The sequence below is a fragment of the Anopheles funestus genome, chromosome 2RL, assembly GCF_943734845.2.
Source record: "Anopheles funestus chromosome 2RL, idAnoFuneDA-416_04, whole genome shotgun sequence".
NCBI classification, from domain to species: Eukaryota; Metazoa; Arthropoda; class Insecta; order Diptera; family Culicidae; genus Anopheles; species Anopheles funestus.
In genome coordinates, this window is record NC_064598.1 from 81,701,849 (window position 1) to 81,715,298 (window position 13,450).

At 43.5% G+C, this 13,450-nt stretch overlaps 3 protein-coding genes across 4 annotated transcripts; 2 read left to right on the forward strand and 1 right to left on the reverse strand.

Moving 5' to 3' along the window:
• The first annotated feature begins 448 nt into the window (after positions 1-448).
• LOC125761369 (tissue factor pathway inhibitor-like) lies at positions 449-2,036 on the forward strand. The gene is made up of 2 exons (XM_049422428.1): positions 449-1,094; positions 1,676-2,036. The coding sequence occupies exons 1-2, from the start codon at positions 748-750 to the stop codon at positions 1,785-1,787; spliced, it is 459 nt and encodes a 152-aa protein (XP_049278385.1). The 5' UTR covers positions 449-747; the 3' UTR covers positions 1,788-2,036.
• Positions 2,037-2,130: 94 nt separating this feature from the next.
• Positions 2,131-6,095, reverse strand: LOC125761355 (dymeclin). The gene is made up of 10 exons (XM_049422402.1): positions 5,776-6,095; positions 5,565-5,711; positions 5,194-5,493; positions 4,695-5,125; positions 4,457-4,626; positions 4,254-4,379; positions 3,856-4,188; positions 3,605-3,787; positions 3,419-3,541; positions 2,131-3,356 (listed from the first exon to the last, which is right to left on the reverse strand). The coding sequence occupies exons 1-10, from the start codon at positions 5,916-5,918 to the stop codon at positions 3,207-3,209; spliced, it is 2,106 nt and encodes a 701-aa protein (XP_049278359.1). The 5' UTR covers positions 5,919-6,095; the 3' UTR covers positions 2,131-3,206.
• Positions 6,096-7,687: 1,592 nt separating this feature from the next.
• On the forward strand, positions 7,688-13,373 carry LOC125761352 (fibrillin-1-like). 2 transcript variants are annotated; one of them, XM_049422397.1, is made up of 8 exons: positions 7,688-9,264; positions 9,337-9,457; positions 9,525-9,685; positions 9,764-10,041; positions 10,114-10,737; positions 10,818-10,943; positions 11,024-13,196; positions 13,256-13,373. In XM_049422397.1, the coding sequence occupies exons 1-7, from the start codon at positions 9,125-9,127 to the stop codon at positions 13,171-13,173; spliced, it is 3,600 nt and encodes a 1,199-aa protein (XP_049278354.1). In that variant the 5' UTR covers positions 7,688-9,124; the 3' UTR covers positions 13,174-13,196; positions 13,256-13,373. The 2 variants fall into 2 exon arrangements, with proteins under 2 accessions (XP_049278354.1, XP_049278355.1); XM_049422398.1 differs by having other exon boundaries at positions 7,689-7,872.
• Positions 13,374-13,450: the final 77 nt, after the last annotated feature.

Here is a 13,450-nt window from a genome sequence, read left to right on the forward strand (position 1 = left end):
GCTTCACCGACAGCAAAAGCTGCCAACCACAAATCGATACACTGATGCTGAAGCAATCACCTTACGCCGCAGCACCGCTTTCGTTTGAATGTCAACATTTACAGCAAACAACATAAAATGCTCCCCGAAAAACCGAAAGCGCATAAAATGATTCACTTCACGCTTACCGGCGTGGCGTGTTTCTAGACCCCCGGTCAACGGCCGGTGACCGTGCAGCATATCATGTCAGCATACTTACCTTTCCTTGCAACCTCCCCCAAAACAAATGCCAAACAAAGTCCTCGCGCCCTGCTCACCATTCGTTTGCTTCTGCGCCCGTGCACGGCGTTCGTCGCTTGATGCAACGTTGCGATCGTGCGTTGCAGTCACGCTAATCCGCTCTACCGGTCGAGGTTTATACCGGTTTTTCATAGTGTGCGTTGTTGTTCACTGTCGTCATCAAATGTTGCTTTTTTTCTTCCTCCGATGTTTTGTCGTACCCCGTTATACACCGCCTCAGCATCCGTGACGTGACGCGACTGAATGGACGCGATCGAAAACAAATATAAGATCGCACGACGAAAAGACGCGAAGTCAGTTGCAAATGTGAATTGTACCTGAGTGGATCGAAGTGAAGAACAAAGAGAATAAGTGTTTGTTTTTGGTTGAAAAAAAGTTGCTAATTAATTACGAGTGTGTCCATTGAATAAGTGTTGTATTTGAGAGTATTTTGTCGTGAACATTATTTCAACAACAAATAACAAAGAAATGTTTTATCGAAAAAGAAACAGTAACCAAACCGTATCATTCACAATGGTCAGCATTCTGCTTGTGGGAAGTGTAGTGCTCGTCTCCCTGCTGTCGACACCGGTTTCCGCCCAGCCGATCGATATGCTCGATCAAATCGGCACGGAAAGTAGACGAATGTTCTACAAAATGCTCGAATATCTTGGCGACTACGACGAGCTGGAGGATGAAGGTCCGCACGAGCGCGAGGAAAAGGTTGGCTCGCTGCCGCTGCAGACGAGCAATCGGGTCGAGGTGGCCGGCCGTGATGAACAGTGCAAGTTGCCCCCGAGACGTGGTGTGTGCCGTGCGCTACTTCCCCGTTACAGGTAAGGATCGCGCAAGTACTTCCCTACGTTTTCCTTTGCAAACGGTGTTGCTTTCTCTGCGTGTGTAGTTTTCAAACACGCATCAAGACAAACAGTTATAGAGGCCCCCCTTAGCAGGGTTGTAGATGATCAGGCGCCAAACGGTGGCACCGATGGGGAAATGAACGCCAGTGAAAGTTGTGCTTGAATTGTCCGTTGTCCACCACTGTCGCCTTTTTCCACCACTTTTGGTACCAATTACACCACCGTCGAAACGGCTCCCTCTCTCGGTCGGTCCCCGAACCATGTGTTACGTGGTTGCCGTTGATTGGAGCTAATTGATTGGATTTGTTTACCCGATCGATCATCACATCCGATCAATCGATCGGTGATAAAATGAGATAAACGTCGCGGGTGAAAGATGTTATCACGCTTTTGCACCGGAGAGATTTATTATTTAATCGTTTTCAAACTCTATCGTAATATGATTACGATACATTAAGAATTAAGAGCGCGATGGCTGTTCGCTACATTTTTTTGTAAAGAAAAAACAGTTTGATTAATAATTTTTTTTTTGTTTTTATTTTCACCCCAAAAAACAGATACGACCCGGCTCAGAAGGAATGCATCGAGTTTAAGTTCGGTGGCTGCGACGGAAATGCGAACAACTTCATGTCCTACAAACAGTGCATGGAAGCCTGTAAAGGTGTCTAAACGACCATCAATTAGACGTCGTTTTTTCCCAATCGTCCACCACCCCCCACCAAGTGATATGTAGTGTGTTAAGAACCAGCTGAACCGGGCTAAATCTCCCAAAAACGCTTCCCAAACGGAGGGAAAGAACGTAGTAGAGCGATATGCTTCACTCAGCACAATCTTCCTATTGTTAGTATTTATTCAGTTCAACCTGTTCGAACCGTTACATTGTGGTAATAAATGTCGAACGTGGGTTCTTTTTTTTTACATGAATGTTTTATTTTGCACTGTTTGCAACAAAGTTACCCCCGTCATCATGTTTAGTCGATAGAAAGAAAACCGAAATCATAAAACACACCGCTAGTAGGTACCGCAAAGCTTATTCGCTTTGCGCATTTTGTGGTTAATAGTTTATCATTTGTGGTTTGTAAATTTATAACGTTTAACTTTCATGTTGCATCATCATCGTCAAACCGTTTTTTAGCGTTTTTCTTAGGTACGGGGACCTCGCATACCGCATGATTCCGCATTGTTCATTCCAATAGAAACACTTCCCAAACAATCAAGCTGCTGTTTGAATGTGTTTTTTTGCTAGCTTTCCCTCTTTTTTATGCCTTTTTAGTATATTGTTTCATCCTGCTAATACGACCTAATTCATCCTTCATTCATACGGTTCGTACGAATGGAATAAAATCAATAATCTACACTAGAGCAATTGTTTGCCATTGTATAACTTCCCTAATGGTATTCGTTCCCGTCCGCAACCGAAATCAAATGGTCAACGGCCTCCCCGTATCACGCACAGTATGTATCATTATTCACATCCTTCTTTAGATATAGAGCCGGCGTTGAATGCGCTACATATTTTAGAACCATTTGTGTGGCTATATGTGTGTGTCTGTGTATTTTTTTGTTTCAATACACTCACTTACTGTTATTATTGCCTGTTTTTCGTAGCTAATCGCTTTTAAGTCTTCCACCAATATCATTCTGCAAATTTATAATTGATAAATGAAGCTTGCTACTATCAAACTGATTGCTTGCGAAACCAAAAACCGTTTGTGAAAACTAAAAGCGAAAAGCGTAAGTAAATACGAATTTTTCAAAACAAAAACTACAACATAGAAAAATATAGCATCATTCAATCGGAATGCATTCTTCGAAAAATATTACAAAACAGATATAGTTTCACAGTATACTACCAACTGAAACTGATTTAACATACAATAAAAATGTTCAGTAAAGCGTTCCATAAATTAAGTAAATAAAAACTATTATAGCAACATATAATGCTCCCCCGCTCTCATATTGTCCCTTGTTAAACTGCTAATAATTTTGTGCCGCGAAGAGGTTAAGCCACGAAGGAAGAAGCGATCGTGTTTGCTGTTGCAACTACCGGAAAACGATTGACAGGGTTGGGAACAACAAACGGTAATGTTAACAAACGATCTCAGCACTAACGCCCTTTATCGTTTCGGAACTAAAATGTACACAGCCAGCCTTGCATACGAGCGTCCACACGTAAGGGATGAAGAATTCTTCCGGTGCATCCTCCTCGACGTATTTGAATTTAAGGTCGGGAAATTTCTGGTAAAAGAAGAATATGATTTAGTCGATTACTTTCTATTCAAAGCATGTGATTAACGTACCCGCAAACGATCACTTGACCATTGGCTAGCACCTTTCGAAATCACTTCCAGCACTTCAGTAACTCCAAGCTCTCCGCGCTGCTCTTGGACTCGTTGCAGTCGGGAGGAAAAGAATCCCACCACCTAAAGATATTATAATGATTAATATTTTTCGCTCTGTTACACACTGAAACATTCCATCCTTACCATGTCTATATTCTGTATGATATCCTGAAATGCCGAATGACTTCGGAAGGCCTCGAAGACGTTGCGTTTGTACAGCAAAGTGTAAACCAGATTAGGACAGTACACTAATTGATGCGACAAACAGGAATTTAGAATTTCCAGCACCATACGCAGCACCTCCTCTAACACGGACAAGTCCTGCAGCTATAACAGGGAAGAGCATTACTTATTACAACATCAATATTTAATCGACTCATACCAGTCCCCCTTACCATGTCTTCGGACGTTAATCCTCCACCGATTGGTATGGACACATCCGGCTCACCGTTTGGATCATTCGGCTGTTTCAGCTGCTGGTCTAGTCGTGCATGCTTCTTTGCTAAGGTTTCGAACAGGCTCACCAATCGCTGAGCTACGTACGGATGGAGCGATTGAAACTGGCCGGACATATTGGCCAACGCTGCGAGACAGTTTGTGTGCAAGTATTTATCCCTCATCTTTAACATGTTATACTGAATCGTTCTGATGACGACCAGTATCAGTAAACCACCGAGAGAGATCTCGCTAATTGAACGCTCCGTGTACCAGGTAATGTTTTTTAACATCTACAAAAAAATGTTAATATCATTCGAAACACATATTGATAAAAGATACTGATTTTGGCACTTACAATCTGATGTACGCTCTTGTTAAAGTTGTCATCTTCGCTAAGAATTAGCAAAACTATTAGAGACATGTAAATGTGATGTGAAGTACTATCGGGTGCGTTGTAAAGGGTTTGCAGGATAGGAATTACCTAAAATCAATGAAACATGAAACAAATATTTGCGTTGAAAAAGGAACTAACTTAACAACCAACATTGTATCACTTACAAGCTGCTGAAGGTTCTGTTGTGCCATCACATACTTTTGGAATCTTTGGTTTCGGTAGAGCAGCAGATAGAGCAGCAAGGTTGCCTGATCGATAGTCACTATTCGGCACAGGGTGTTGTACAGGGAGGAAAAGTCTATCTTGAATGTAGCCGGATCCTCTTTGGGAGAATCTAAATAGAACGGAAAGCAAAAACATTAGCGATTGACCGCACATAAATGAATTGTTCATACGTTTTACCTTGCGAATCGGAACATCCAAACAAACTAATCCGATACGGATTATCCTTTGTTGCGTGATGGTTGGTAAGGATTAGAATCAGCAACAAGCTTTGATTTGCCAGCGGGTAATGCTCCCGGAAAGCCGTCGGAAGATCGTGTGCAGTCAGTATGTCCGGTTGTTTGCGGGCGAAAGTTAATATTGACCAAAGCGATTCGGCGATACCGAACACAAACGAACCGCCCGTACCAAAACCAAACATTGTCTGGGGCGCTTGGCTCATGCGGCTAAGAAAATGCAACAGCGCACTCATAAGAGTGTTTCCATGCTGGCAACGGTAGATCGTTCGGTAGATGGTTGATTTCTCCATCGTTTGCTGCGAAAATAGGCTCACCGAGAGCAAAATAATCATGCAGTTTACCGCCTCCAGATGAAGGTGATATGTGAATTCTCTGAAAACAGACAAGCAGTGTAAGAATTGGTTCGTACGGAATCGCAAAGCCAGTGTGGAATAACATACTTCACCGGTATCACGACAATGATGTTAACCAGTGCCTCAAGAAACGTTTCAAATTTCGTGCCATCGACCAGCTTTGCAACGGCTGCTTTCGTTTCCTCTACTGCACTAACATCTATCGGAATGGCCGTACTCGTGCCAGCGGAATCTGTTTCGTTCGATGTTGAATCAATGTCTGCCGCTTGGACCGGCAATGCTTCAAAGTGCTGCAATAGCTGATACTCCGATCCCGTTTCGATCATGTACTTGACCAAGCATCGAATGATGAACAGCGCGTTAAAGGCGTGCCATATGTGAACGTTACTAAAAGATTAGCAGAATGAATTTACTGTTCGCACACCCAAAGCAAAAGTTGCATCGCTGTATTTACTCACCTTTCAGTATCGGAAAGTGTAAGCAGCTCAGACACCTTTAGCAGAAACACATTTATCAACGAACCAAAGTTGCCGGTGTGTAGATTGTGGCTGATAAAGCTTTGACAAAGCGATTCCAGCCGTGAATCGAGGCTTAACTGCTCCTGGCTGAAAATCACAATATAACGATGACATGCAGGCATATTTGAAGGTTCACAAATGATATATTTACCTGTTTGTAGGTAGATTGATGTGATATTGAAGAAAGTTGTTCCAAAAATCGTCATCGTATGCTGGAACGTGCGTTTTGCCGACGAACCGCTGCAGATACTCGTTCTCTGTTAGGTCCACCTGGCGACTCACGTTCATGCCCATCCTGCTGTACGTGCAAATTTGTTCCGGCTAGCACGTTTCACTCTTCCCAATGCAATTAAACACTGCACAGTCGTATGATGCTACTTTTACAAGCAGAAAAAACCCTTATTTCGTCTACAAGCACATCGAAAAGTGCCACCGAAGAAAGTTGCTAGTAAATAAGTTGTCTATTTATTGCATCCACAAAAGTGACACGACGAAGATTTTCATCTGACAGCTGTTAACGTCAACAATGCCGAATGACAGTACAGCATCAAGAACACATTGGAAAGGTTAGCTCATTGTGTCGAACGTTGCGCGTTGATGAAATTTTATTGCTAAATTCTGTACCAAGTTCATCCCAAATTTTATTACAAAAAACTGTTAAAACAATGGCATCCAAGCTTCCGAACCGTAGAAAAACAAAGAACATGTCTAGAAACAAAATTAAAAGCAATCGAAAGCAAAATCGTGCCCAGTACATGAATCTTTGGAAAAATATGAGCCGAGCAGAGAAGAAACTATTCCTTACCAGCTGGAAACAACCGTACGGAAAGCCACTGAACAAGGAATCTCGAGACCGAATGCTTATGTTTATCTGGGCTCTTCATGCGCATATTGCATGCTGAATTAAAATAAAAGACCGTTGAAAAAAATATGTTGCAATTTTGACACATGCCGTTCGTTCATAACATAAACAAACCCTTCGGTGTCCAAGTTTGTCACATTGTTTACCGGTAAACAGCTGTTCGCGTATAGGAAAACTTATGCGATAGTTCCGCAAACTAAATGGCCGGAAAAACTCGTGAAGTGTGTCGTCTGTGCCTCAGCGGATCCTCGTTGTTAGACGTATTTTGTGAAACCGATCTAAATTGCTTAATATCAACATTGCTTTCAATCACGGTATGTTTTACTCTTCCTCCTAAACAACCGATCAAATTGTTACTGATATTATTTTTGCAGATAGCAAAATCCGATCACCACTCAACAAAAGTATGTCAAGAATGCTATACAACGCTGTGTGATTTCAGCAGCTTTCGAGAACGATGCCTGGAAGTATAGCATTTTTTCAACAACCTATCCCAAGATCCATTGCAGGATGTATCCACAGTGGAGGCAGCTTGTCCGCCAAACTCGCAACAGAGTACTGTGGAAGACTCTTCAGCTCTTACAGCAGCAAAAGAAGATTCCAATCATGTGCCAATCGGCTCATCGAAAAGATTTCAAGCAATTGTAACATCCGCCAAGGGTAAAAAACGATACATTTACGACTGTAAGCAAACGTATCAGAAACAGCTTGTCGAATGCGATATTTGTCACAAAAGCTTACCCAAAACGCGCCTGGAAGGCCACCGAAATGTTCACCTTGGACTAAGGCCTCTGAAATGTGAACGTGGATGTGACCAGAGTTTTCACTGCAAGCAGCTTCTGTTGCACCATTATCGAAATGTGCACAATGGTGAAACACACTGTTGCGATGAATGTGGAAAGGTGTTTCGCTCGAAACGCAGCCTCGGATACCATAAGAAGGACAGCCATGGCGAGAAGAAGCATCCCTGCAGTTTTTGCGACCAGTTGTTTGTTTCCAAGTAAGTGGGGAGAACATTCTATTTTTACCTGTGCTAATCTGGTTGATTGTTTCTTCTTAGTTCTCGTCTGAATCAACATCTAAAGTATCATCGAGGGGAGCGCAAATTTCCTTGCAAGCTATGCGAATATTCGTTCTATTCGAGCAATGATCTGAAAAAGCACTTAACTACACATCGCTCACGCTTGTAGTTTAGGGGAAAACTCGTGCACAAGGTAAATTATTCGATCCTTGCAGGTTTGTGATGATTAGAGAGAAAAAACGTCACTCATATTCTTATTCGTCTTGATAGGAGAAGCGTTATGAACATAATTTCTAAACAAACCTTCCCTTCTCCTTGCCTCCTCGTGCAGAGAATTTTGCACTGTGGACAGTAAAAGCAACACCGTAAGTAGCAGTTTTAGAAACATTATCGATTGCATCAACCACAACTGGCGACAACCATACTCACTGGTGCTCTAATCACAGGAACATATTCATCTTCGAACCGATTAGAGCGTCGTTAGTCATTTTGTTGACCTATATAAACAAATACCGGTCGTAGGTCGTGTGATAAGCATAGCCCTTAGAAACCCTGACCGAACATAAAGCACTCGAAACACTATCGATGTTGAATGCCATTGAATTTTTTCGGTACTAAACCGTTCCTGTCGAATTCCGAACATCCTGGTGACAGCAATTGTTATTTGTACGTTAATTCTGTTCACTTGATTGCTATTATGACGCCATTGCTTGTGGGTATCGCGCTCAATCTTGTGTGTTTTATTGTTTCCTTTCTACTGGAAGCGGAAATAGACACGGAATCGTTATCACCAGCATTGCTTATCCCTAGCTCTTTGCAATTGTTACGTTCTTTTTGCCAAAAAAAAGAAAGATCACATTAATCATCGTGATTATAACGGAAATAATGTTCATAACCGATTAATTTGATGATCATAAGGTTGAAGTTTAAATTTATGTGCACTGCCACCAGCCTGAGGTTTGGGTTATAATTTTATACCTATGTTAATTTTATCCTTACACAGAATTACTTAATATTTATATTATAACTATGTTCTGCTTACCGTGTATCAATCACAATGTTTCGATCACCCGAACACTACTGATCCTCAACTCTTGGAACGCGAACAAAGATTACTCAATTTAGCTCAACATAGCCTTTCCGTCATGGCCAGAAACCCTATCGTTCGAATAAAAAAAGCAATTAAGATTACAGGAAAAAACAAGGGTTGAGGGCATGTCTCGTTGCGCTCATCGACAATTTCGTAATCCCCAAAAACCGACCGATAACCAATCTGGTGACGGTTGACTAAACATTGGTCAAATGGTCAAGTGGGATGCTGTTTTTTGTGGTTGTTGCTTCGTTTACACTATTTTTCTCCCGAGCAAAGATTGATTTTGTTCGTTTTCTGTCCGAATGCTGATTAGCATTCTTTCGGGGCGAAATTTCCCCACTGCCCAGAAGCTTCCCGTCGATGCTAAATTGTCGCGTACGAAGTTGCGTTTTAAGTAATTGATCGCCAAGACTGCTCAGTAACGAATTAGAGGTCGTAGCACGATCACACATTCTTCTGAACTCGAGGCAAGTGGTTTGGTTTTGTTCTGGCGGGTGCACTATTCCGTTAGTGAGATTCTGGAAATGGGGCAACTTTCGAATGCCTTTTCCAGGCGACTGCCTTTGTCGGTGATTTTGTGTTCTTGGTGTCTGGTTTTGTTGGGGTTTGGGTTGATAGTTCCATCAGTAGTCGCCGTTGAAAAGTTGTGCTATGAAGAGGAAAAGTATGTGATTGGATCGATTTGTTCGTAAACGTGTTCTGTGTTTTTACGGTTTGTTTCATTTGCCTGTTCCAGAGTGCCTAAGCTGATGGAAAATAAAAGTCAAATCATTGAGTACGGTCAAGGAACGTACTACTGCATGTTTAGCGAGCACACTATGCGCATTCCGATCATGGTGGATGCTTTGAGTTGTTCGGTGAGTTCGAATGTTGTCGAATGCCAGGGAAAAGCGTTCTCATTGAACAAATTCCGTCTCCTTGCAGATAGATTACGATGTACGCCAAAAACGAGCTTGTTGCGAAGGTTACCATGCAGTCGGGGACGAGTGTTTGCCATCCTGTCGATTGAAGTGCATCTTTGGAGAGTGTGTTGCACCGGATAGGTGTGATTGCTACAGTGGCTATAAGAAGGTGAACGATCAACGGTAATGTGAACATCATTAAAGCGTACTCATAACTCCGATTATAACGCATTTGTCTATTGCTTTCTAATTGATTTACAGCTGTGAACCAGTGTGTGAAGTAGGGTGTGAAAACGGTCAATGTGTTGCCCCGAACGTGTGCCTTTGCGATGTGGGTTTCGAGCGAGATGCATCGAGTGGATCCTGTCAACGAAAGTGCGATCGTACGTGTCGATTTGGACGATGTATTGATGATGTTTGCCAGTGTGACGAAGGTTATCGGCCTGATCCGAATGATGGAAATGGTTGTGTTGCACACTGTACCGAAGTGTGCCAGCATGGCGTTTGCGTACTGCCCAACATATGTCAGTGTGAGGCAGGTTAGTGTTGCTGGGAAGATCGCCAAGGAAATCACACTACGCCTAACGATCACTTCACGTTTTCTTTTCCAGGATATACACTTTCAACGCATTCAAATTTCACTTGTGAACCGGTTTGTCCGGAAGGATGTGCCAATGGAAACTGTATTGGACCTCACCAGTGTGCCTGCCATGAAGGATACGAACTAGACGATAGCAATCACTGTGTTCCGGTTTGTTTAAAACCCTGCCAGGGTGGTCAATGTGTAGCTCCGGGTAAATGTAGCTGTGGCGAAGGATACAGCCCTACTGACCACGATGAATCGGTGTGCATGCCAAGCTGTTCCGACCCGTGCGTCAATGGAGACTGTGTGGCACCAAACACTTGTCTATGCCATAGGAACTTTCGTCCTCGGGACGACCAAACGCCTAACGTTTGTGTTCCCGAATGTCGCAACGGATGTGTGAACGGCGTCTGTATCGGGGCTGGAGTTTGTCAATGTGCCGAAGGGTTCCTGTACAATGAAACGATAGGTTTTTGTGAACCGTTTTGCAATCAGCCCTGCGAGAATGGTGTCTGCATTGGTGGGAATCAATGTCAATGTCGGGAAGGTTATCAGCTGGATCAAAAGTCGGGCAGAAATTGTGTACCACACTGTTCGAAGCCATGTGTGCATGGAATGTGCGTTGCCCCGGATGTTTGTGATTGTAAGAAAGGTACGTAACAGTTAAGATTAAAATTCATTTAATTTAGAAATTTATATTTGTACCATTTTTCTAAATACTACATTCTCCAGGCTACGTAAAGAGTGAGAATAGTAGGAATGTCTGTGAACCTAAATGTTCGAAGGGCTGCTCGAATGGACGTTGCGTTGCTCCAGATCACTGTGAATGTCTGAAAGGTTATATTGCAACTACAAGCTGTAAGTAGCTCGATGGTTATCATGTCCAGCGCGTATGTCCTTTCAAGATATTAATATCGATAATTCTATTTACCCTACAGCAATAACTTCCAAATCTTCCATCTGTACACCGTACTGCAAGAACAAATGTGTTAACGCTTACTGCATCCGGCCGAACGTGTGCCAATGTCTGGCTGGGCATCGTTTTGTAGAGAACAGTACGAGTGTATGCGAACCGATCTGCGAGGAGAGTTTGGTGGACTGCTCTAATGGTCGCTGTACGCAGCCCAACGTTTGTGAGTGTAACGAGGGTTACACGCTTGCCATCCGTAACGATCGTATGTTGTGTGAACCGGTTACCTGTCGGGAACATTGCGTCAATGGTTACTGTGTGGAGGAGGGTCGTTGCGAATGCCATCCGGGCTATCGTCCCTCGCAACAACTGCATTCGATCTGTGAACCTACGTGTGACGGTGGTTGTGAGAATGGTGCCTGCATAGCACCGAACACCTGCGTGTGTAATGCGGGATTCGTACGACTTCCCGGCAGTGATCGATGTGAGGCAAACTGCGATCTGAATGTGGTTGATTGCTATAATGGAGTTTGTCTGGGTTCGAATCAATGCCAATGCCTGGAGGGATATTATTTGCGTGTTCCCATGAACGGTAGAGCAGCGGAATGTGTTCCGGTGTGTAGTAATGGATGTTCTAATGGTCGGTGCCTAGCACCGAATGAATGTCTCTGCAACGATGGTTACGAGTATCGGGTGGAGTCGGATCAATGTGAGCCGGTGTGTGTGCCTGGTTGTGTGAATGGCTTATGTATTGCACCGAACGTGTGCCAATGTTTCGAAGGATATGCCCCATTGGAGGACCCTGCATCACTGGAGGAGTCACGTTTCGAGTGTGCCCCATACTGTGATCCCATCGTAGTGAATTGCACATTCGGGATTTGTGGTGGTCCTAATGTTTGTCGATGCTTTGATGATTTTTACTCCACCACTGATGGACTCGGCAGACAGACGTGCGAACTTATCCCAGAACCGATCGAGTGTGGGAAGGATGTCATTATTTATGAGGTGGAAAATGTTTCGAATGGATGTGTTTGCGAGGAGCCAAAAGATTGTCCTGCTTTGAGATGTCCTGAGATTGTTGAATCTCCTGTTTGCAATGTCACATGTCCTACGGCTCCACCAACTCCAACTCCATGCCCAAAGGTGGTATGTCCAACGGTTCCGCCAACTAAACCAACGACCAAAGCACCAGCAATCCTTCCGGCAACTTGTCCACCGGTACAGTCTTGTCCAGATGTAAATTGTCCAACTGTAACCCCTCCAGAGTGTCCCACAACTCCAGCTACAGAGCCAATCTGTGACGAACTGTACGTCCAATGTGGGCACGGTGATTGTATTGAGAACAATGTTTGCTCTTGCCACAAGGGCTACCAGTTGGCGGTTGGTCCCGAATCGATAGTGTTCTGTAAGCCTGTCTGTAGTGGCGATTGTACCAACGGAATCTGCACCGAACCGGATGTATGCGTCTGTCTACCAGGATACGTCGAAACGCTCGAAGGCCAGTGTGAACCGTACTGTGAGGAATCGTGTGGGCAGGGATCGTACTGTGCACAGCCCAACGTTTGCGCATGCCAGCAAGGATTAATTCCCGATGACCATGGCAACTGTGAGCATCCGTGCAAGCCTGGGTGTGTGAATGGAGAGTGTATTGATGGACGTTGCTTCTGCGATGTGGGAGCCATTCTTCGAAATGGACACATCTGCGTTGAGGCACAGGCAGATATGGAGGATCTTTTCATTCAAAGCCGCTTTGATGACGAAGATGATGAGGACGAAGAAGACGATGACGAACGGGACGAGCTTACAGAAGAACCTTTAAACTGTCCAGACGGATTCCGATCGGTACCGGCAACGGGTGAATGTATCTGCGATTCTGGAACTATTGATGCGGATGGAACTTGTATCAATTTGAATGCGGTTAACGAAGTAAAGCTGCTTGATCTGGCCATGGAGCGTATGGTAGTGGAGCGGGAACAGTTGACCGAGCTTAGCACTGAAAACACCACACAACCAGAATCGATTCAACCGTCCGAGTCCAGCCTGTTATCAGCAATTGATCGTGATCAATGGATCATCATAGCAGCAGTTATCGGTGTAACAATTCTGATCGTCACAGCATCTGTTTTGCTATGTAAATGCATTGGAAAGAGGAACTCAATAGAAACAGACATACATTAGCAGCTGACCGGTGTTACGATCAGGTACGAAAGGAAACATTAGAGAACAATCGTTTCGATTAATCAATTTCATTTATTTGCAGTATTCATCCCATCATCACTCGCCATTGGATCGCTGTATAGTGTGCAAATCTAGGATTATTTATTAAAGTTGCTACAAAAAAGCAGAATAAAAGCAGTTTTGTTCGTGTTTTTTATGAATTTTTTTTATGAAATTCTTATTATTTGAAGCGAATTTATTATCGAATATCATGAAATTGAGAAAAACGTCCACAATC